Source organism: Myripristis murdjan, chromosome 18, assembly GCF_902150065.1.
Source record: "Myripristis murdjan chromosome 18, fMyrMur1.1, whole genome shotgun sequence".
Lineage (NCBI taxonomy): Eukaryota > Metazoa > Chordata > Actinopteri > Holocentriformes > Holocentridae > Myripristis > Myripristis murdjan.
Window position 1 is genome coordinate 23,696,250 of NC_043997.1, and position 25,812 is coordinate 23,722,061.

Consider the following 25,812-nt stretch of genomic DNA (forward strand, 5'->3'; position numbering starts at 1 on the left):
TGCCCAGGATGTCCCTGACTGAAAGACGTGTGGATGGGCAAATGACAACTCAGTTCACAAAAATGATTTTAGCATAGTGACTTTGGAAAACCAAGCCTACTCCGAGCCTTTTAATGATGCTGCCTAACAAGGCAACGTCATTACAAGGCATACGCAGATTCTTCTTTTTAGATTATCGATACTGTAAAAACACAGATTCTAAATCTACATAAATTACCAAGTTTGATCTTTTCTCTACTGCAAAATGTTCCCAATTAGGGCAAGGCAACTATATACATTAAAGGAAGAAATGGTACATAACATGTGAGGAGACTTGGACGCAACAGGCATGCAGCAACTGACAATATAACAACTGTCAGATAATGTAATAACTTGTTTAATGCACTGTCATAAAAACGTGCATTTCAATTGGTCAAAAATGTAATCAGTCCTGATAATAATTAGTAATAATTAGTAACAATAAAACCTGTTCATTTATGTAAGACATAATGGAACATTAAGTAGTGATTGCTTTTCCATTAGCATCAAAAATGAACTGATAATGCATAATTACCATCACTTCATTGAGTAAATGTAACAATAGTAACACGTCTACTAAGAATAATCCATTACATTTACAAGTGTTGAAACATTTTCAACAGTTTTATTACATAATCAGTTGCTACAAGGCTTTTTCTCCAGGAGAATATTTCTGAAGCACTCTTCAGAAATATTGTCTCTCTGGGAATACACTTCATGTACACATGTGGAGAAACAACATTATAAAAGCACACTTTAAGGAAGGTCGACACCATCTAGACCACTACAGGGAGCATAGAAACACTTCCCACTGATGGACTCCTTAAGTGTGATTGACATGACATTTGGCTTCTGTCATTGTGCATCAGCAATGACAAAAAACCCTTTTTGATATATCTCAGCATGGTCCAGTCACTGTTTTCCATGTGATGTGTCAAAGTGAGGAAAACGAGAGAAATGCGGCATTGCACTCAAAATCCAAAGTGGGAAATTCCTTTCTTTGCCAAACATTAACATTCAGTTCCCCATGCTCATGTTATGTCAATGATATTGTAAGCTTGCAAGTTAGTATAGAACATTTATGAGCAGAATTTTACATCTCCAGTTGATGTGTGTGATAAACCATTCACCACACAGGAGTTTGGATGGATTTACTTTAACCCTTTGAAACCCAGGAGGCCATGGGCCGGCTTTTATATTTAACCCTCTTAACAAAATTCAACCTAATTCTTTTTATTCTTCATTTTGGGGTGAATTTTGTGGTAACTGTATGGTAATGTCCTTGTAATTTGATTTCAGATATATATTTATAATAATTACAAATTGTTTTATTGTAATCTTTTGTTTTTTAGAATAATTTTTAAATAATTTTGGTTTGTTGTTTTAGAATCAATCAATAATTAATTACTTCATTTATTTTATTTTAATTTAAGTTATTTATTTTGGGGGAGTAACCAAAAATTTATGATCCCCCATGTTTTTATTTATTTATTTATTTATTGCTAATTATCAGATTTTTTTTTTTTTTTTTTTTTTTTTTTTTTGGGAGGGGGGGGTCTGGCAATGTTCTCGTAAATTGATTTATTTATGTATTCATTTTGCTAATATTCTGGTAAATTTTTTGCTAATGGTCGTATTGCCTTTTTCCACATCTTTTTGAAAGACATCAGGTGAATTTGCTCAGGTTTCAAAGGGTTAATCATCCAGTGCAAGGCATGGCACGGAGATTACATTGCTAAAAATTGCACTGCGATATTTTTTTCAGGGTTGTAAACACGTTAAAAGTAATGCTGGTTGGCAATATAGACCTCCCGTTGGCGCTGTTATCAGATTAACTATCTCAGAAATGCTGAGCTTGAGGAATCTCTCATCCTGGAAGCTGAAATTTCCGACTTTGTGACATCTCTGGAACCACGATGCAAGCCCCTGTTTCCAGTTCAAAATTCACAGGAAAATACAAGCCCGAGTTCAGTCAAGCTTCTCCTACTGGATCCATGTAAAGAAACATTGTTGTTGATGTTTCCACAGTTCAATAAATAAGAGGCACGGCTATGTACAACATGACACCGGGAATTAGGAAATTGTGTTCACATTCGGCCTAGAGGAACTACACTTCCCAGGTTCTGTGATGGAGAACTACCATGAGGGGTACAAACATCGTAAACATGGCGACGCTACGAGAGAGTTTTCTGCTCTCTTCATATGCACAGATCACTGGGGTGGAACGCCAGGACATATCCTTCACTATGGTGTGTGTATGTGTGTGTGTGTGTGGGTGTGTGTGTTTGTGGGGAGTGAGGGGTGGTGGGGGGTGTACAGGGAAAAGGAGAGCATGTGGTGTGTGACCTTCATGCTGACAGCAGAGGTCTGTGTGTGTGTATGTGTCTGTGTGTGTGGGTCTGTGTGTGTGGGTGGGTGTGTGTATGCATGTGTGTGTGTCTGTGTCTGTGTCTGTGTCTGTGTGTGTGTGTGTGTGTGCGTGTCTGGTGTTACATAGCATTCTCTTCACTGGGAGGTTCAGCGTTGGGCGGCTCCAGCAGAGTCTGTTGGACTGAAAAGGAAAAAATACAACTGATTATAGATCACATATTATAATGACATCAAGAGAAAATCTGTCATCCTGCAAAAACAACCTCAAGCTGCTGCAAGCAGTGACGGAGGGAACATGTGACAATGAAACACCACTCAGAAGAAATTGAAGTGGGCGTGGCCTGATATGTAGTGGGCGTGACCAAACCAGTCAAATCAATCAATCAGATTTCCTGGTGCTATGCTAATCTGTCAGAGGTTTTTGAGAATCCATGCAGAGATTATGAGCCTTTTTGTGATTCTGCCACACCCACAATCATGCCCACTTTTAGCGAAGAGTAGCAAAAAGTTAGGCACTTATTCCCTCGCTCATGACCAAATCAAATCTGGGCATCTGTTTGGAAACTATGTCACTATTTCAAACGGACAAATAGACGCACACCGATTTACAGTCCAACCCTCTGATGTCATCGGGTGGGGGGACAGTAAAATCCCCAACTCTAGTTTCTGCATAAGCTGAAAGAATTGAGTAGTACCAGAGAGTCTACAGGAGATATTCCATCTACAAGAACACGTTTCCACCTCCAGGGGGCAACGCAGAGTGTTAAAACTGAGCTGCAAGGAGTCACATGAGCAGTGGTCAATAGGACCATTCTAGAAAATCAGCTCTCTAAATGATCATTTTTTTACTGCACATTGGTGAAAATGAGCAGATGCTGGTTAAGTTGATCCACTTTTTTTTTTTTTTTTTTTGATAATTCTTTTTATTGCAGAAGGGTGATGTACATTGTATTCCAATACTTACATTATGTTCTGCAAGTTTTCAAAAATTACAGAATAACAAAAACAAAAAATAATTTAAAAAAAAAAAAAAAAATCGTGATAACAAAAACAATAAGTGATAACAGCAACAGTACCGAACTCGTATATAAGTACAATTTAACATATAAGTATACACAATAAGTGGGATAAGTTGATCCACATTTTGATGTGCTTAGGTAAATGAAATCTGGAAAGATTTAGGGAAAAAAGAATATTTTTTCTCTGATTACCAGTCAACACCACATAGCCTCAATGCTAATGGAAATCTGATGAAATTGCCATAATTTTACAAACACCAATATCACAACAGCTCCTAATACTGTCTTCATTATACATTTTAGGCTGTTTAGTGATTACAGTAATAGTCCAGTTACCAGACAATAGTTTGAACCAAAGGTAGTGATCATTTTATAACATTTAGACCCACTGACCTCCATGTATTCTCCTCTGTTTAGCAAGCACTGCCCCCGATGTCAAAAAGACTGTACTGCAGTCTTTTTTTCTGTCTCACAACAGGCGATGTCTGCAGTTTGGCCCCCTCTCTCGATAGGCTTTCTTAATACTAGGCCTGTATCAAGAATGATTTCATGTGGTTTGACTGAGAGGCCCTGCAGGCTCTGATCAGTGGAAAGAAATCCTACTCCTCATCTAGTGAGCTCACTATTTTGCTGAAAAGAATTTGATTTAAATCAGATTAAGATGGAGGAATAGCAGATCTCAATAAAATGTTATGTAATGCATAAATCTGCAATACAACAATACCCGCAAATTATACTGACTTTTGAACGAATGAATAAAAAAAAAAAAGGCCCAATCCCAACCCAATGACAACCATGCCAGCTGGTTTGATCATAGGGTCATGGTGATGTGTAGGCCTACCTTGTGGTTCTGTGGCCACCACTGCCTCAGGGTTTTCAGTCTTCACCATGTCAGTATTTAGACTCTCTGATAGAAAAGAGGAGAACAGCTTCAGTGCATTTCTTCAGTTACTCTGCCTACCCCTGCTGCACTATTTCTACTCCCACTGCAGCTACTGCTACTACCTTTATGTAAAACTGGTAATACTACTCACTATTGCTACTGCTGCCAGTGCTCCTACTACTTCTTTTGCAACTACTACTACTATGTGATATTGTGTCATTCATTAAACTTATTTATTCTCAACTAAGTCTAATTATCAACCATGATAAGTCAACATTCAATGAGTTAAAGTATGATAAATGTAATCAAATTGAAATCACTGAATCACTGAATCACCATGATTTTTCTCAGTATACAGCCAATACTTTTAACATTTGGAAAATCTTGTTCATATTGGCATTTCATATTGCTGACAAAAAATATATGCACTAACATGGCAATTTTCTGACATTTTCCGACTGCAAATCTAATCAGTGCTTCTAGTCTTGGTCTGGTCTGTGGTTTTCTTGCCTCTGGACTGCTATGATGTCATCGTGTCAGGGAATTAACAGAGCACTGCATCTTCACATTTTATTCACTATCTTCGGTAATATTGTCACGACAGCCACTATTACTACTTGTCTTCGTTCATAAAAGGTAATGTAGGGTGAAAGCCTTACGCTGTATACTGAAACACAGCTTCTTCTTCTGGTAGGAAATGTAGCTGCTGACCGCGCCCACCAGCGCCATGGCAACTGCACTAACAATCCCTGCAATGGTGCCCGTCTCTGCCATGGTGTCTGCACACACACACAATTAGGCACACACTGTAACTCATGGCTCAGTACCCAGCCATACAGGAATTAATGCAGGACACAGACAGAGCAGCTTGCATTTATGCACACACTCACACGCACAAAACAAAACTCACCATTGTTGTCATCAGTTGGGTTAATCTGACCACCTCCACCACTCGTATGTCCACCTGTAAAGCACGGGTCATTGTTTTTTTTTCTTCTCAGTACCAGGACAGTTAACCACACCCCACGTCCTTTTACACGATCATGCATTTGTCTCTTCCAAAATGTACCAACAATACTACTACACGGATGCCCCCAAAATGTCAAGATGTTACCTTTGCCTTTGTCAGGTTTGTAGGTATCACTCTTTCCGACATCAGCCAGATCGCTGTCAGAAAATCCACCTTAGAGAGGAAAGAGCAGTGTCACTAAAGAGAACCACTTTCTGATTTGATCCGGCTCCCGGAACAAAGGCAACCACACCAACACAAAAGATGGATTTGTCAAGTCAGTGATACTACGCACAGATATTGAACATGGTCAGGTATTTTATAATTAATGGAGCCTTGTTAGTGAGGGAGGAGACCTGGAAACATGTCACTTACTGACTTAATGATGGCTGTTGTGGTTATATCGCGACAGGGTGAACAAGACAACAGAAACGCTTCACAACATGGCCATCCATTGCCGTCAGAACAATTTCAGGCCTTCTGCATTCTGAACAACGTGTAATTGGATCCCAACTCTCAACAGATGTTTAGATCTACTGAGTAGTTCGCCTTCATTCTACTGTTCATGAAACGTTTGTGTTTAGTTTGTACAGGGCATCATCATCTTGGAATATGTCGACATCATGATGGAACAGTGCTAGCACCCTAGGATGCAGCTGGCCCTAGAAAACAGCCTACAATCCTCGTTTATTATACAATGCAAATTGTAATAAGTTGAAATGTAACGACTCCCAATAGATGGTACCATACCGCTAAAGCGCCACCACCACGTTTACCAGATAGCAACAGACACCGGATCTAATTCACATCAGGACGTACACACAAATCTGTGCTTAAACCCCTCATATGAACGTTTTGCAGAAATTCCAAGATTCATCAACATGGTCATACCTGAATTTGTCCTTACTCTGCAAACAAATTTCGAACAGCCTGACCAAAATCTATAAAGATCCCCTGAGCCCCATGGCACAACCAGCAGAATGCATAACACTCCTTGCTTAGCCGTATTCAACCTTATTCAATAAATAGTAAAGTAAATAGTACACAAACTTATATATGTATATGTATATAGATAGATAGATATTTAGATAGACAAATACATAGATAAATAAGGGGATGAAGTGGAGTGTGAACAGATGTGTTTTAAGCCTGTAATGAAAAATGGAGAGTGACAATGAAGTCCTGACTAAGGTGGAAAACATCCTCAAATATAACTGTGCACAGCTGCACATTTGCAGATATACACACATGCTTGCATGCATGCATGCAGAAAATATACGCCCACGCAAACACTCACATAGCAAGTCCATACATACATTCAAATGCACACACACACACACACTCACACTCATACACATGGCTTCTTGGGCAAACACAAACACAGAGGAATATTTTAGTCTGATGTATGTGGGGGATTTAGATTAGGCTTTAGTTTTTTTGTTGCAGAACCTCCCAGAATACCTTGTTAATGAAGACAGAGAGAAAGTCAGAGAGTATGAGAGACCAAGCAGCGAACAAAAGGAAATAGCAGACAGAAGTAGAAAGTGGAAAGTCACAGGTACACAACGCATAAAGACAGCAGAGATATAGGGGATTTAGTTCATGTCAGAGGGCCATTTCCAAGCAGCAGCCATGGATATGTAACATACAGAGTACACTCTCAGAAAAATAGGAATTGTACTTTATCAAAAAGGGTCTGAGTTTTTTTTTCCTATTGTTTTCACACACACACACACACACACACACACCTTAATTTAGTAGTTTGAAATTCCCAATGTGTACCACAGTCTCCTGCCACCTTTCGTGATGGATTGGGGAAGGTGCACACTACCACATGCTTCCTCTGGGAACTGAACCAAGGTTGCTATGATGGTGGTTGGATAAAAAAAAAAAAAAAAAAAAAAAAAAAATGACCAAAAGATAATGACCTACTGACAAAGGGTAGAATTCTGCTTTTTTCTGAGAGTATACATAAACGCTTGCAGGATACAGTAAGCTAGGGTTAAAAGGCTGTTCAGGCAAGTTGTCCTTACCCCCGTTCCCTCCTGTGTTGAGGGGTCTGTCAACTTTACGCCCTGCACCTGTACCTTTATCTGACAAGTACATGTAACACCATCAACATCCAGTCATCGCCCAGGAGCCCACTCTTTGCACGTGGATTACTCAATTAGTTGACAGTCTCACAAAATCCTGGGATTCCCAGTTCTTTGAGGCAAGCTTAAAATTGTTAAAATTGTTACCCTAGCTGCAGTTCCTTAAACTCAAGCCTGCAAATTTGCAGATTAGTCACAGTTAGCTGGATTAGGACTATGCCTATTTAATCGTTATCGTCCGTTAATTCGTTTCTAGACATAGCTGCTCCATTCCTCAGAGAGGTGAGGATACTATCATTATTAGTCAGGCTTTCAGGAGAGAAAGCCTATAAACCTTTTTTCACAGCAACATGAAATAGTCGGGTAAAAAAGGCTGCAAAAGGTCTATTAAGAGATTGTCACCAATTGAGATTGACACCAATACAAACACTGGGCATCAGACTCCAGTGTTTTGCTGGCAGCAAATTTTCCATACACAGCTAGTGATATGAGAGCAAATCAGTTGTAGGTTGTGCCATAAGAAAAGTGTACTTGGCCCTAATAAATTACCCATTGTGTTTGTCATGTTCCCTGTCCATGCAAGGGTGCATACTATTTAAGGTTTTTATGCAATCACAGGTACAGTAAACTCAATCTAGCTGAGAGAGGCAGCAATCCATCACAATTACATTCAGGCTAGACAAATCAATGTGTTACCTGTGTTCGAAGAACCGATTTAGCCACATGAGGATTTGCTAGATATATTCAACTAGATTACATCACATTTATCTTGGGTCTATCAAACCATGTACAAAGAATGGGACCCTGATTAGGTCTACTGTGGGTGCTGCATGGTATTCCACTGAGACAGGTCTGAGTGGAATCATACTGAATCACTTGCTTAAAATACAGTATCTCTTACATGCATCAGATTATAGATTCAGTATCAAGACGTGCAACAAACTGGTGAGAGGGAGATGGAGGGACCCTAAACAGATATATCATAGAGCCGAAACTTTGAGAATACATTCAGAAACTTTGCAACACGTAATCAATCATGAAATCCAATAATATTCCTTTCTTTTGCTATAAAACTAATCAACTCCTTCCTCATCAACTCATATTGTACTTTTAAGTGGTGGCACAGGGACTCAGTGTCCCTTCAAAACAAGAGGACCCTTGTTTCCCCTCATTCAAATCTTTGCCTTACCCTTTACATATTCTCTTTGTTTCTGCGTGACCTATCCAAGGTGTTCCCCTGCCTTCTGCCCAGTGCATGCTGGGATAAACTCCAGCCCCCTGCAACCTCAAATAGGAATAAGCTGATATAGGAAATGGATGGATGGATCAATTGAAGAACAGATGGATGATATCAAAACTGGTGCACACAACCTTTGGACCATATGCCCTTATCAATACAGAGAAGGAGGTACAGCAAGTTCCTGCTAACCCAACCTTGGTACTAATTTTGAATGGATGTCTACAGACAACTCAAGCAACCAATTTCTGTGTTTAATGTTCTGGCAGTGCTACCAGCATTGCTGCAGTGGTAGAGCCATAGGAATCATTACTGTTGACAGTGAAAGCATGGATGGTTGAACTGACGATGCTAGGCAGTCACATCCACTCAAGGGTCAAGGAACCTGACCCTTGAGTGGATGCTATGTGGATGCTGACCTTACTCAATTTTTAGATAAAGTTAGAAACTGGTCACAACAGTGGGTTCTAACTAACATCACAAATGTCCTAACTAGCATCAGAGTCTTAAGGGCTCTAGTTTCCCGGCGCAGCGGAGGGTGGTGCAGTGAGGCGAACCCCGCGCAGAGCTAGTTTCGACCAGCGAAACGCAAGAGGCGGACGGTTTGCAAGTTTCACAGACCGAGGTGCGCTGAGATGGGAGTGGCGGCACAGCAGGGGGAGGTGTCGACAGATTCAGCTTGGCGCAGTGACAGTTTCGTGCCAAAAGGCTTCGCCGAGGTGCGCCAAAAGCTCGCCATCTGAAACCACGTCTACTTTCAGTGCAAGGCGGAGCGGAGCCGGCGCAGTGGAAGTTTGGCTGACTGGCGCACATCACCAAAACCTCACGATCAGCACAAACGGTGCCAATCTTCTTTGATCTGACATCAGCTGTGACGGGACAGTTGATATGGAGATATATGTAGGTGCTGATTGTGATCGTAGCATTGAATAGTGTTTTTTTCGGTATTTATTGCATTGTTAATGTGCCTGACATTCTGGAGGCCTGCCTGTGAGGTTTTGGTGACGTGTCCACACTGCGCGCCGGTCTCCGCTCCGCACTGGTCTGCTGGGCTGCGCTCCGCCGGCGGTAGTAGACCTCCATGTCAATTGTGTAAACTTTCATTACACCTTCGCGGAGCGCATTTTAAAGGCGAGGACAGGGGCTCATTTGATTGGTTTAAAGTGAATTGGCTGTGTCAAACCCACTCCACACCTTCTCTTCTCCCATGCGCCGGTAGGAGGAACGGCGGAGTATTTGCGCCCCCGCCTCACCCAGTCTGCGATACTAGAGCCCTAAGACTTTGTATGTCATTATCAATCAACAAAGATTTGAATTTCACAATTCCCTCCTCACGTTCGTTTTTGAACTACTAGACATTGGTCTTCTGTCAAAGATGTATAAAGAAGGTAAAGGTGAGAGTGTATAAAATCCTTGGGGAAGTCTGTAATCAAAAGTTCAGTTATACATAGTAATTGTTACCACAGTAATGGCAACTTGATTACCTCCACCTACCAAATCCATGTATAAGAGTTGGTCAAATAATGAGCTGCGGCTGCATAGTTTGATAGATCCTGAGCGTTTTATACAGGTTGCTCAGTAGCATAGATTGTATTCAGTAGGTCTATTTTGGCTGTCATCTAACAGCAAAAAAGGTGTAAAGCTACACGCAGCCAGCAAGCTGGACCACATTTAGCAAAGAAGCCACAATCTAATGACAGGTCCTCTGGGTCTACCATCCCCATGCAGACCTCTAACACACAGTGAATATAATTGTCGGACTTAATGTGCACTATGTCTGTCTACCTGCATAATAAATGGCCCAAAGTTCATGAGAATAAACCAAATAATTGCCCAAGGTTTGTAAAAAGCAGGTGCTCTGTTTCACAGAACGATCATAATAATTGAATTTTTTGGCACTATTTTGAATTTTATGGGTTTGGAAATAGGTAATGCCAGTGGGAAACAGAACATCATCAGTATCAGGCTTGTGATTTAACTAGTGCTGAGGAAAATAATTTTCCAGTGTTGTCATATAATGGAAAAGAACTACACAGATTATGCTATATGGCATGCACATGAAATCTGAAAGAATAACAAATACCAGTAGTTGTGTGAAATTGTTTCCCAATCAATTATGACCCGATGAAGGCGTTATCATTAAACACGAATATTTCAAGGTATTTGAGCCCAAAGTTGCAACATGTATTCTCTTGTATTTGCCAATTGCCAGTTGGACCATCATAGTGTGCACTGATGTTTTTTGTTAGCAGTTTGTTTTAGTTTGGTAGTTTTTTTTAAAAAGTATGTTTGTCATTTTTTGACTTTAATTCATCTGTTTAACTGTAACACAGCTGTATAAATGGGCTCAATAATTTACACTGAATGGCCGCTATGACCAATGAACCTTAAAAAGGGTGTGGCCTAACACAAAACTTGCCATATCATAACACAATTGACTATCATCCCCGTCGTCCCAGTCATCCAAAAATGTGTAACTGATGGTGAGCAGGCTTCATGAAGCATCTTTACAGCACATTTTAAAATCTACCCATCGGGAGCACCACAAATTCCAAAAGCTGTGTGGGCCAAATAAGATATTTGGTATATATAGCTTGGGAACCAAGTTCAAGCCATGATATGACATCTGGTGGTGGCATTTCACTTTGCCTGTGATTTCTAATTGTTTTTCCAACAATACTAAAACAAAAGCACATTCAGTTTTTGAGGCTTACTATATTTTTGTTATCATTCTACCTTCATATTTGCAAATATAATCTACATTTGACGATTCTATCTCAACCATGAAAGCTTAAAGCCGTGCTGTACAGGACTGAGTGACTGACTCCACCTTGCTGAAAAAGGTGCAGTTTGTGATTTTAACCACTAGATGGTATTGAGAGTACTAACTGTAAATACACAAACCGCACACACACACAGCATAGCATGTTTTACTGAGCTAGTCTTAGCTGTCAGTAAAGAAAAAAGTGTGTTTTGTGACAGAAATGGTAGATTAACTCTCACAAGGCTCCCGTTGGACTCTTTGGATTAGTTTGTCTCCGAACTTCAGTTTGAATATGTGGTGAAATAGCAGACTCAGCTACAAGGTAATTTCTGAATGAACTGTTTGTGTTGCTGCATCACTGAGTGATGAGGCTTTATGTTTTTGGGGGGCTTGGTTGAGTGATTTTAACTTGGATAGAAAGCATATGTTGCTCACCTGAACCACAAATGTAAAATCCAGTCATTAGTTCCATAAATGTGGTTAGTTTGCTATGATGATGTTATTCCAGAACATGTCCGGGCCTTCAGCAGCTTGAAATGTGTGTGTTACCCGTCTAATACCAGACTCACTGTCCCACAATGCTGGCATCAGCCTGGCTATGTGTGTGTGTTAGGGAGCAGGGGGAAGATGATTTTCCCCAGAACAAATCAAAGTGGTTGGACCTGCTTGGCTATTTTCAGTGCTGGAAATCTCAGCAGCTGTGACGGTAACAGTGGAATAACTGGTATAAATCAACAACAGTCATGCTGTGTTATGGTCATTTGCACAATTTAACATGTAAATTATTACATTTTGCATCTGAGTGGCTTGCACTAGGTTCACCTAGTCTTGTTTCTAATAGATGTGTCACTAAGATGTGAACAAAGGTAGCTCTATGGATGTGTCAGATGTTTATTTTCGTAGCTGTTAAGCTATTATGGTTTCTCATTTCACACTTTGCTGAGGTTGGCTAAACAACTAGTCAGGTTGTAATACAAATATGCTACAAGTTATGTAGCATTATGCAACGTGTTGGCTATACTTCCCAAACTTAATTTTAATTCTTCATAAATCTTAAGGATGTTTTCTCACTTGTTGTTCTGTTTACAACTAACTATTGTCAGTATATTTATTTTCAGCTGTTGCTGATGCTGCTGTTGACATGCTTCATCCATGGTCTAATGGATGGACTAATGAAACATTCACCCACCTCCCTGTCCCTTGTTCCTGTCCTTGCCACCGATGTCGTTGTTGGGGTCCAAGGCATCGGCCAGGTCAAACTCATCACTAGCTGTAGGGGTCAAAAGGTGGAAAAGAGTGAACCAGGGAAACAGAGTTATAACAGTAAACCAAAACCAATGCTAAGATGCAAACAAAGATTTTTTTTTTTTAACTGAATGGAAAAAATCAAGACTGAAAAAACACATAAAACTGGAATAGAACCAATCCATGCACACAGTGCTAGAATCCCTCTATTTTGTATTTGTTGGGATTTTTCTCTCCCTCTTCTTCTGCTCTGAAAGCATCTGGGTCTCAGAAACTTTAAGATCTACCAAACTTGGCAGATTGGTTGGGAATCTCACTACTGCCAATAGGCCAGATGGTGGCGCTATAAGAATCCATTTTACATTTTGGTCAGTAACGTTTCACCCTTAAGTTATCACAACAAATTGTTTTCCCTGGATTCCTAGGGTCAAGACACATCCATCCATTTTTTTTCCAATACAGTTTTTGTTTTTTGCTACTGCTCCTACAATTTTTGAGCAATCATCACATTTTACAAAATTGTCAACATTTTACACATTGCATAACCAGACCTGAGCTGTTATTCTATGTTGTTCAGTTGATTTCATTCAAGGCCTTAAGTTAAAGTGCTGCTGATTGCTGCTGAGTCTGCTAATGGAGTTTATTTTGTTTATCATGTATTAAAGAAGTAATGGACATATTTTTTTCACAGAATTAATGTTATAGTGTTTGCATTACAGAATAATAGGTTACAAGTTCGGAACATACTATAAATACTAAAACTAGAACATAAACTACATAATAACTAAAACTAAACATTTTAAAATTAAACAAAAAAATCAATTCTGTAGACAACTGTACACAATTGTAGACTGTGCTTTTTTGTAAACACTGTGTCTGTGGTTGAAGTGATCAAGAAATAAACCTTGTCAATTGCAGTTAACAAGACATGAAACATGCTTCTTACATGTCTATGAACTTGTTCACAAACATACATGGACAGATCAAATGGAAATTTTATTTTGTAGCGTGCTGATTGTGCTGACAGTCCATTGTTCTCACAGCACAAATGTGAGAAAATGCTCAACACTGAACATGCATTCTTCAGGTGAGAATGAAGAATGTATAATTGTAAACAGAGTAATGCATAACTTGCTCAAACACTGTTGTTTGTGACTTTGGCCAGGAATCCAATCACATGTCATTAGTTCCAGAATTTGGTGGATATCAACAGGTTTAAAGGTTGTCTTCAATAAATTGACTTTTTGGTATGGCTACTTGTTTACATTCCAGCCAAGTTACACTGAAAAAAACAAATATGAACCAGCTGTCCCCCAGAATTTATGCTCGATCGAACTGAAAGGTCTCTGAAACATCATTCTGTGACAGCAAACCTCTTCCACAAAACCAGTTAAAATAAAATTCTGTAAGTGTAGGAGGCATCTACACTCAGCAGGCATGGTCCATCCTAGCTATTTAATAATGGGGGAAACACGGACATGAACAACATAAATGGACTTGATCCTGAATTGATCATGAATCAGCTTGATCATGAATAATTAAGGGAATAAAACACTGTGCTGTGGTTGAGACTTTTATAAATGAGACAGCATTAATAAAATTTGTAATCCCGGATACCAGAAAACTATCAGTACTTGTCTTGCTGGATTTAAGTAAAGCATTTGATACTGCAGACCACTCTGTCCTCCTTGACAGACTTCACAGATTTGTTGGTCTTACTCGCACAGTTTTGATCTGGTTCAGGTTCTGCCTCACTAACAGAGAATTTCTATTGGCCATTTGTGAGCATGTGTCCAAGAGGTATGACATAAGCTGTGGGGTACCACAAGGCTCCGTTTTAGGGCCCTAACTCTTTAACTTGTATGCTTCCTCTGGCCAGTGTCACACAAATGCATGAAATAACCTTTCATAGGTATGCAGATGATACAGAACTGTATATTGTAGTATCTCCACAAGACACAAATCCTATCAATGTCCTTTATAATTTTGTCTTGGATATTAAGGCATAGATGTATGAAAGGTGCAATATAAATAAAGTCTGACTGATTGACTGAATAATTTTCCAGTGAAGAAAATGGTTTTCAATTGCAATACAATCATGTGTAATTATCTTTCAACCTGAAAAACAGAGAAACATAAGCTTATCTCCGATTTAAGTCAAGAGGTGTGACCGCACTATCGTGTGAAGAGCAGACAAATGACAAGACACAAAATGGTTCAGTGGGTTCAGTGTGGAGCAAGTTACATCTCAACAAGTCATCAAGACAGATGGGGCGACTTCACAGAACATGGACAGGCGGTTGTTAATGGGTCCACTACAGTAAGTGTTGGGTTTCAGTGATACCAACCAGGCAGACTTCTAGGGGGCAGTTTGGTGGAGGGCAGCAGACCTGGACGCATGGTAGGAAAAAGCTGGCTCTGCTTCTCATCTGTGAGCGCAAGCCATTCTAAACCAGTTAGTAGGGGTTACGGTAGGTACAAACAAATACAAAAAAAAAATACAGAATAAGGATGCACTAATACCAAGGTTAGTATCACATCTCAGGCCTCTACACACTGAAATGGTGATTTGTTATAATTAAGAAGAAAGATGTCACCTACACAAGCTTTAACTGTATAAAAAGCAGTGGCTTCTTATGATAGCAATCTTGGCATATACCATGCGTTAAATAAAATTCAGAAAGCAGTCCTGTGCACTGCATAGGAATACTGAATCAAAATTAAAATAGGCAAACCTGTTAGGCTACCAAGGGAGCAATCTGATACTGCCCAAGAAATACTCAAGCTCACTTTTTGTTAGCTGGCACCCGTTCATCTGTCTGATAGGAAAGTCCTATCTGTCCAGACAATTTGAACACAAACACTGCTGCTTTGGTTGTGAGAACCTGATCCAAAGGTTCTGGCTTGGATACAAAACTACACATGTGTGGAGTATCCTGGAATCTGTTTCTAGCTGTGAATGTCTTATACTGACCGAGCTACCTTCAACTTTGTGTCCATCATGTCACATCTCTCCTTCCTGCTGTCTTCAATCTGCCATCAGCTCATTAATCACTGAATGTATTTTCCACTTTTTGTTCTTCATATGCCAACAAGAAAGCTAGGTAACTGCTCAGGTTATAGTTCAGACACCAGGTGCCATCTGTTGTCTCACCTGGCTTGGGTTTGGGCTTGACTGGGGACTTGGTGGCCGGGGGGACAACCTTTGGTGGTGCTTTAGTTGTGGTGGTCCCATCATTTTTGAAGACATCATCTAAAGAAAACATTGATGCTTCTGTACTTGAATACAATCAAAATAATATAGCCTCACACAGCAATTCGTAGATTCCAGGCCAACTATTGGACAGCTCTTAGCTCCCAGGAGGAGGCTGGCCACTGTGAGATCTGAACTCGTGACCACTTCCTCCATTAGGCTACTGAAGAAGTAACACTGCTCAAGCATTTCTGAAAACACTGAATAAGAACATGGGTTGAGAAGCACATGCATTTTAGATGTTAGGTAATTTTATTTATTTCCATTAAACTAAAACGGAAAGGGAAAAGGACAGGAAAGACTATTATTTTTTAGAAAAGAAAAGACAGGTATTTTTTAGAAATGTTAACTAGGGGGTGAGTCCACCTCAGGGTCAGCTGTCATACATTAACAGCTAACAGGGGAAGTGAAATAATATCACAGTTTCAAAAATGGTTGAACTACTGTTTATGTATCAGAGGGGCAAATAGAGCAGTAACACTTGATAAATGTACTGCATCTTCACAAAGATAAAAGGATAATGTTAAGACTTCTAGCCCCTCTAACAACTGTACGTACTATGTATAAACTATATTGTCACTGAAAATACTATATGTATATATATATCAAATCAATAAAGTTAAATGTATTTTCAGCTTGTCTAGACATCCTACACATTTCCTTCTCCTCTTTATAGACAAAATACTGGACTATAGTTTGACACACATATCAGAAGCGTAGCTACAAATTAACCATCAGGGTACACTCCGTTATCAAGCAAATATATTGCATCACACATTGCTAACATCATGAGAAACAAATACAAGTGGCATTTTAGATATGATTTCAGCTGCGATTTTACATGATTTGAAAATATCAGAAGTGGGAGGTCTTCTATATATCCTATCAGAAGATGAATGATCCATGTAGCTGCTGTGTGGTTCTCACCTGCTCCTGCTCCACCTGCTGGTAGTCCTGGTTTTGGTGTAGGGGTTGCTGTCGGGTAGAGGGACAGACAGAGGGACAGAGAGAGTACAGTGATGTACAGTGGAAAGCTCAGCTGGTTAGTGGCAAGGTCAAATCTCTGACTGCCTTGTTCCACCGTGCTGAACGGTGCTCTATTCTGTACACCGTTCTATTCTGTTTGACTCAGTCCCACTGGAGTGAATGTACTGCACCCTATGGACTGCAATATAAATCCAGTAATCATGGCACCGGGTCACAGGACCAGTTCATCTTACATATCCCATATGTGTCTGTCAGCTGAGAGGTTACCCTGCCTTCCACCCAATGCATGCTGAGATAGGTTCCTGTCACCCTGAACTGGAATGAGCAAGCATGGAAATTGAATGAATTAGTGTTTCTCTGGCTTATTTTAAAGAAATGCTCCTTGATCTTAAAATGACAGTGATGCAACAACTGAATTTCCACTGACTTGCTTTTGGAAGGAAAGCTTTCTTTTCACTAGGAGCTTTTTCATGATGCTGTACATCAGTTTCTCTTACCAGTCTTGTTTGATAAAGTCAGATTTTATCAGTGAATTTCCTGAGAGGAAGCCGTAGGTCTGATTAAAAGCTAAGTAACTGCCTCCAATCAGCCGTCCCTCATCTATCAGGCATGTCAGTAGAGGGCAGAAGGGTGTGAATTTTGCTTGACTTCTTCCACAAATCCCATAATGCCTTGCAGTGTAGAGAAGCAAGGTAAAATGCCGCTGTGGTTGCAAATAGTCAGCTCGCTTGTAGTGCTCTCCAATTACAAGCTATGTGCAAACTAATGTGCATTTTGTTGATGCACGATGGACTTGTTTCATGTCAATCGCCATGTCAAACACAGCTTGTATATAAGTACTGTGTCCTTTGGAAATATTGTGCTCAACACTTTGGTGATTGAATCATTTCAGTCCACTACCTCCAACTAAATCCAACTTGATTCACCATTGATTCAATTCAGTTTGATTACATTCTATATTTCCCAAAAGGAATATGGGTTGATTAAGGTGAGGCCCTCTTAGACTCAGTTGACAAAAAATATGACATAAGCACATAATTTATCAGTGAGTCAGGCTAGTGAACTCAAGCTTTCAAAGTCCATGCTCATTCCATGCTTACTGGAGTCTAAAAGCTCCTGACTTAAATGTTGTTTTCCTTTCTAATAATTCAAATTGGGTAAGACTCATAAAACTATATTGCAATAAGTAAAATCTGCAGCGTACACCTTTTTGGTCAGAGAGATACCTGTCTCTATGATTTTCTTTTGATTTGCATGTTTTGTTTGGTTTTGTCTTCTTGTGATTTAATGACTTCATGCATGTTCACCAAGCAAAGTGCTGTGCTGCACTTACGTGTGTCATCGACGGCATCTTCCAGGTTGAAGTCATCCTGACACAGAACTGCAAACCAGAGACAGAGGGAAGGAGGGAGGGGGAGAAAAGAAGAAAGATGTTTTTTTTCTTGAATTGTAGGAAATTTTGCGGCAACATTTAAGCGTGATCATTTTCGGGCCAAAACAAAGTCCGCCAACAGTTCAGAGGCTGATCCAGGAACTCTGCTCCACTGACCTAAATCTGCTCACTCAGCACTTCAGTGGCACTGCTGCTTTTATTCGGTCACGGAAACAAAAAAGGGTCACATGCATTGTTTCATATTTTTATTCAATATTTTTTGTCTCTTTAGAACGACTGGTATTCTACTATACTATACTACTCTATAGTGCAGCTGCAGTTGCTATAGATGGCAACAATAATGAAGAAGCTTGAACAACAACACGGGTGCCACTCTCTGCCCAGGGGCGTTGCCAGGCATCAGGGGCTCAGGCCAGTGAATCACTGCCAGCAGCCGTGTGATGCAACACATAGAGCGATCCAGAGGCCATGATATGACACAGTACAGGGACACGGAGCCCAATGCTCTGAGGAGGACACACCGCGAGCTCAAACACCAGCCTCTCCAGCAAAGAATAAAGTTTATGCCTCACTTTAATGTGCCGATGTTCCTATACAATTATGACCGTACTTATTGCACAGAATTCTGCAAAAAATGTCAACACTCACGTCATTTAGAGATGGCTTGGACGAAACTAAACATGCCTAGACTTTTGACCAGACAGGCCCGATTCAGTCTGCCTTTCCCTAATGTATATGAAAAATAGAGTGTTAGTAAAATATGCACTGTAGGAATAATTTATTGGGCTTATATATTGTTAATTCTGCTGAAAAATAAATACTAGGCCTATGTGGATTTCCTTTTTAAAAATTAAATTATTCAGTTTTGTTCACAAGGTTCTATGCCATGCAGATATTTCAAACCTTTGTAATTAAACATGCTGTGTTGACTGCTCCTCTATACCAGGCAGACCACAGCAAATGGAAACATCGGAAATGAGCCATATGGCTCTGTCAGAAGCAGAGTATGTAGCCTGTTGTTTACTAAAAGGCTTTGAATGGACCAACACACACACACACACACACACACATACACACACAGCGGGTCGATGATCCACCAGCTCAGCTGACTCCACCTCTGTGGATGGAATACATTTTTATAATACAGCACACAGGGGGCGATCATTTTTTAGAAATATGAAGAAAAGATACATCCCCAGAGAAATCAATGTTTTCATGTAATTTGCCTGTCATTTGGTTTGTGCAATTTGTTTAATGCCTCACTGAGCACACATGCACATTTTCAGCAAAGCCCTGCTGCACAATCTGACATTTCCACACACGTCTCCTCGACGAGACGAGGAGGCACAAAACAGAGGAATGAGAAGAGAGGACTGTCTGCAGGAGCGCTTGTATTGCTCTTTTGTGTGCCACTTTATTACGCCCCCCCCTCTCGCCAAAGCCCTGAAGTTCCACTCCTCGACATGAGAATGGCGACTTTTTCTAAACGAATGCAGCTTTCAGGGCTGCCGTTGAAACGTCCGGTAAAACAACCACACTGCTCTGCCCGGCGACCCCTTTCACTGTCCACATTCCACACTGGAAAGAATGCAGTTGTGGATGTGTCAGTGAGTGTGTGCATGTGTGTGTGTGTGTGTGTGTGTATGTGTGTGTGTTCGTCTGCTTTTCAACAAAGCTCAAGAACATGACCGAACCAACACATTCTTGTAACATTTGGACAGAGATCCTATTGTACCCATGCACGCAGAGACATACACACTACACACACACACACACACACACACACACACACACACACACACACACACACACAGACAGACTTCCCCTGCAAGCACTGGCAACCTATGTGTAACATTGAACTAAAAATAGTCACAGTGACCGTCCTTCACTGAAGACTACTACTAGTTTCACATGACACACAACAGCGTAACAAGGACTAGCCTACATACTGGGAATTCTCTTGTATCTAAGGTGGTTTCCTTGGACTGATTAAAAACCAAACTTCTGACGCTTTTTTCCAGCCCTCTTGTTTGCCAACTGGAGGAACTACTTTGTTTCAGTACCCCTACGCAACGGCTTCATGTACCAGTTGTGTGGTGCTGAGGGGAACAACGTGTAGCGTTCCACTAGTTCCACCAAGAGCGTCGATGCTGAATCCCAAAACATTTGCTGGTCCAGATTCACTTCACTCATTTTGGAGAGTTCAGCATTCAAACAAAGGCTCTATTACAGTCATATACAGTACTGGCTATAACTTTAACTAGGATTAAGATGTTGCTGTATGATAAACTATCTTTACAATATAACACTTGTTCTTGTACTGTGGATAAATCTCTAGTCAAAGTTAGCTTGCTTACATATTTCTTAATGTTAGTTTCTACCATCTTGCTAACTCGCCGCAGCCGAATCACAGCCGTGCTGATATTCAGTATATCAGCACAACCCTGAGAGTGATACTGCTTTTATGCCACAGTTCTACATACATCATTCACCAAATGATGGTAAGAGGACACAGCAGATTATGATGGACTCGTTAAATCAAAGTTTTTGGTTCCGCCCACACAAGTTGTTTCGTCAGAACTGAATCGAATATAAACAGTTTCCCGAATGCAGGCTGGCTGGCCTAGAGCAGGGTTCCCCAACCCAGTCCTCAAGGACCGCCTGTCCTGCAGGTTTTTGTTTCAGCTCTGCTCATTCACACCTGATCCATTTAAGGGCTTCACGCTGATTGGTTGAAGCAGATCTACCTGAACAGGGCGTGCAGGAAGATGCGTGGGCCTTAATTGGGTCAGATGTGCAAGAGCAGAGCTGAAACCAAAACCTGCAGGACAGGCGGTCCTTGAGGACTGGGTTGGGGAACACTGGCCTAGAGGTTTCCACAGTAGTATCCGTTTCCGCTGGGTTCTTGCACCTAAAACCGCCAGCTTGCTGACCCTCATCTTAATCAGAACTGGAACCAAAACCAAAAGCACAGCTTGGGAGGCGGCCCTGCAAGTCAACAGTGAGGGCAGGAATCCAGAAAAAGGCGTCTGGTCTCCAAACTTCTGTTCTGCCACTTGTTGTCTTCCGACCAACATTCACATTGAACATGCACACTAGTAAAGCAGCATGATACATAACAGTAAAACAAAAGAGTGCTGTTATACTGTGTATCAGCACTCATGGAATGCCTCTTGTCCAATGGGATTGCACCACAGGAACTAGCTGTTGTATAATTAATATACCAACAACACAGCGTGTATGTGGTGTGTCAACGGCAACCCTGGCTTTTAACAGACTGCATCATTTCAGTTCATGTTTCCTTTCCTTCACTCTTTGTAAAGACGAACAGTATTGAGCTTTTCTAAATTCTGTTTCATCTCTAGTGGACTCAGACATGCTAAACCTAGCCAGCTACAGCTATTTTGACAACTGTTTCACTTTGGCGGCACTGATTGGCATGGACTGTTGTCCCCTCCCCTCAAACGGGTGTGGTTATTCAAGAACGTCTCTATCTGCAGTAGAGTGCGGATCGGTCCGCATATTTTTGTCCGATCCCGACCCGAACCCGCCAAGCATTCTTTTTTTATGTCCAAACCTGACCCGAGATTTTGCTTGTCCTCCAACGCTGGGTTACATTTACTGCCTGAAATAACCTACATGTTGCCATCAGCCACTGTGGTCTTTACCTTCACACTTTACATTATCATTACCACAATAATTATTACAATATTATTATTCAGTTCAACCTGTATAGTGCTGGAGTTTACATGACGACCCTGAAGGCAACATGTGGATTATTCCAGATGGTAAATGCAATCTAGCGATGGAGAACAAGCAAAATCTTGGGCTCGGATTGGGTTCAGACACAGATAAAAGAATGTGTCCGCACTCTACCCCTACAGACACAGTGCTTGTGAACGCTCTACAGGTCACAGATTTTTGGGGTGCAATGTCTCTCTTCTCACCTTTGATGAGAAAAATGTGTTGAACTCCTAACTGTTAAAAATTCAGACAAAAGCTACCTTGCCGAAAGCTCCTACACTCACCTAGAGGACACACTCGCGTGGTCGTGAGCAGCCCAGTGCTCTAGCTGTAAACCTCATCCAACCTGTCAGTGAGGCCTCATGTCCCGTGGACAAGGGCGTGGTCGTCCTGGAAGACAGCACTCCCATCAGGACAGAGATGTTTCACCTTAGTAAAAATGATCCCTCAGAATAACTTTACATTGATTAGCAGGAGAAAATCCTCCCCACGGCCTGCCCTCAATGTGTCAGGGTCCAACATCCAGGCCTGTAGCGTTCTCTTGTCCAGAATCTGGTGTAGGCTGATTCATCTGCTCACATCACTGTTTTCTACATCAAACAGAAGACCTCTCTCTATGTAGAGGATCTTTTGGAAGACTGGAGCTCCATCCCTCTATTACAGTGGCTCTCAAATGGGGGTATATGTACCCCTAGGGGCACATTGGAGAAGTGCAGAGGGTACGTGCGATTTTTTAAAATGTTAATTTAAAAAAATATCCACCTTGCACAATTCTTTAAAAAATTAGCCTTAGCTATAATAAGTTCAATAGGAAACTGCAAATGTAAGTTTGATAAACCACATTTAAAGTCAGTATTCTCTAGAGGGGAAAACCTTAGGGGAAAACCAAAATCTCACTAAGACACTTCATGTTGGTTCAATTTCCGCTTTCAGTAGGCATCTTGACACACACAAACACACACACACACACACACACACACACACACACACACTGTTAAACCCCAGCCCTGGAGTCAAACTGTGCCCGCGGCACACTAATCCTCTCTGTCTGTCGACTGCACTACCGAGCATAATTTACCACAAAAGATACAAACAAGCAGTGAAACTGAAAAAGATCAGCTAAACACACTGTCTGCCAATCAAACGCGTGTGTGTGTGTGTGTGTGTGAGAGAGAGAGAGAGAGAGAGAGAGAGAGAGGGTCACTCCCTTGAGGTTTGAATCTGCAGCTGCAATGGCAGGGGGAACAACCTTTTGAAAAGACAGACGGAGACGAAGGGAGGGGTGACTTCAGCCAAGAATAATGCACTCTGCTCAACACATCATGTTATCTTCAGCGTGTGTGTGTGTGTGTGTGTGTGTGTGTGTGTGTGTGTGTGTGTGTGTGTGTGTGTGCACATGTGTGTAAAAATATGTGTGTGTGAGACCCACCCAAGCCCAAGACATTTAACACCAAAATCCCCATTTTTTTAAGGGGAGGAGGTTGGGGTCAGACACCTTTCAATACCCAACGGTAATAATGATAATGGAAATAATAATAAGAGAAACTGTGCGTCAGAGTGTGTGTGTGTGTTTGCTGGATTGTATAATGGTGTGTCTGTGCTCGCCGCCCGCTGCATCCTGGTCTGGTACCAGCAAACTATGTGACCAGCCTGCCGAAAGCAACCTGACGAAGGCTCTTCTTTTATATTCTGCCCTCACCCCCACCTAACGTTTTTTTTTTTCCTCTTCCATCTGCTCGGTTCACCACCTTTCCAGGCTGATCCATCCCATGATAATTCACAGCAGAGACAATGGTTAAGTCGTATGAAACTGGTGTTATACACAGGAACACAGGGCCTGTCTGGGGTTGTGCATTCAGACAGGAGGTCACTGATTGCACTAATTTCATCACTCTTCATCACCAGTCACACATAACGTGATAAATTACATCCTGGTGGTGGTGAGAGGTGATATCATAAATGTGGATGTAGCTGGAGAGCAGACAGATGCTGGAGTGGATTAAAGAGCAGCTGCAGCATCTGGATCTCAGATTAACAGGATCTATCAGACCTGATTTAAAAATAACGGGATCCATCATATGCCTATAATAATCGGTGTAATCTATGATAACTGTAGTGGCTGTAGTGGTGTAAGCGGTGCCTGACCAGCCGCGCACACAGCGGCAGCGGAACATGTGGACGTGCTGAGGTCTGCAGGACAAAGCAGCCTTACCTTGGGCCGGCAGCAGCGCCAGCAGCAGACACAGCGACCACAGCGAGCGGCTTCCCATGGCGGAACTCTGGAGCGGGCGAGGCGGAGGCGCGGACAACAGCGGAGCGACGAGACAGCGGGCGGCGGGGCTTTCGGCCGGAGCAGTTTAGGCGTGTGCCGGTGCGCTCGGGATCTCCAGCAGAGAGTCGGTGCGCTCACTGGCCTGCGTCAAGAACACGAGATACACAGCCGAGCTTCCGGTTACGCCCTTTCAAAATATAAAGCCCAGGCTGCTGACCAGGGCGGTGCAGCATTGTTGAATAAAACAAAATACCTCAGAGTTATGTATCACTATTATTATTATTATTATTATTATTATTATTATTATTATTATTATTATTATTATTATTATGCAGCATTATTGAATAAAACAAAATACCTCAGTGAACACTAATCATATTTAAGGGGGAATCTATATTACATTATTATTTTTTTTATTTTATTTCATTTTTGACAGAGTTATGTATTATTATTATTATTATTATTATTATTCCATTACTATGCAATTACTTGTATTATTGTTGTTGTTGTTGTTGTTGTTGTTGTTGTTGTTGTTGTTTATTTTATTTTATTTTATTTATTTTTTGCCAGAGATATTTATTTTATTATTAATATTATTGCTGTTGTTGATGATGATGATGATGATGACGTTGTTGTTATGTATTACTATCGTTATTTTTATTTTTATTTGTTGTTGTTGTTGTTGTTTTTGTTATTATCGTGGTTCTTGCTGCTCCTGCTGCTGCTGCTGCTGCTGTCATTATACGTTGTTATCATTTTATTTTGGTTTATGTTTATTTATTTTAATTGAGTTTTATTTTGGACGTTTGTTATTCAGCTTGATATTCACCCCTTGAAAATCAACAGCTTGGCCACAGTGTAACTCAAAAGCATCAAGTCGGCTGTGTTTGTTAACATCCCGCATAGCATCCTCACACTTTTCTTTTATTTTTCTTCCAATATGAATGACATAACAGTTCGTCACTTTGTTCAATTGTCTTTGCCACTGTGGCGATCTCATGCAAACACACACAACAGGATTTGTGGTTGACACTCACTGTGCAGGAAGATGCTTACTATAATTTTTGGCAAAATACTTAACTTTAATAATGTGTTGGTTAGCTTTCAGATAGTTATCATTTTTGGAAAGCCCTGTTCCCTATTTTCAGGTAATGAAGATGTTTTTCAGTTTTGTTTTCGTTATTTGGTTAGTTTTCCTGCACAGGAGTCGGAGTTGCTCTTGTGACGCTCTGGTGGCTGTAGTTTTATTGTGAAGGAGGCCTCGGGCAGCGGTTTGTGTGTCAGCGTGTGTGTGCAGCAGCTTGACGCCGCCCCTCTCCGCAGTGCGACCGGAGAGAGAGCGGCGGCGTGGAGCCTCACATTACCGAGAGAAGGGCGGGTCCTGTCTGTGTGGGGCCTCCGGTGAGGGACAGGGGCTCTGCAGCAGGTCTGAGGCAGGCCCGCACCGGACAACCCGGCTCGGCCTGCCCGAAACCAACAGCTTTACTCTAATTATAAGGCAGTGGCTCATCTGAGTGTAGGAGTG

At 41.2% G+C, this 25,812-nt stretch overlaps 1 protein-coding gene across 1 annotated transcript; it reads right to left on the minus strand.

The window, feature by feature from the left end:
- Positions 1-1,532: 1,532 nt before the first annotated feature.
- Positions 1,533-24,418, minus strand: cd99l2 (CD99 molecule-like 2). The gene is made up of 10 exons (XM_030075679.1): positions 24,228-24,418; positions 18,212-18,259; positions 16,819-16,866; positions 15,793-15,891; positions 12,583-12,663; positions 5,405-5,473; positions 5,201-5,254; positions 4,950-5,069; positions 4,249-4,314; positions 1,533-2,569 (listed from the first exon to the last, which is right to left on the minus strand). The coding sequence occupies exons 1-10, from the start codon at positions 24,283-24,285 to the stop codon at positions 2,508-2,510; spliced, it is 705 nt and encodes a 234-aa protein (XP_029931539.1). The 5' UTR covers positions 24,286-24,418; the 3' UTR covers positions 1,533-2,507.
- Between the last annotated feature and the right edge of the window lie 1,394 nt (positions 24,419-25,812).

Bases quoted from the DNA above. Each gene is read 5' to 3' on its own strand.
- cd99l2 (XM_030075679.1), bottom strand. From the start codon at position 24,285: ATGGGAAGCCGCTCGCTGTGGTCGCTGTGTCTGCTGCTGGCGCTGCTG. The intron at 16,867-18,211 runs GTAAGTGCAGCA...TCTACCCGACAG, and splicing joins AGATGCCGTCGATGACACAC to CAACCCCTACACCAAAACCA. The intron at 12,664-15,792 runs GTGAGACAACAG...TGACCCCTACAG, and splicing joins CAAGCCCAAACCCAAGCCAG to CTAGTGATGAGTTTGACCTG.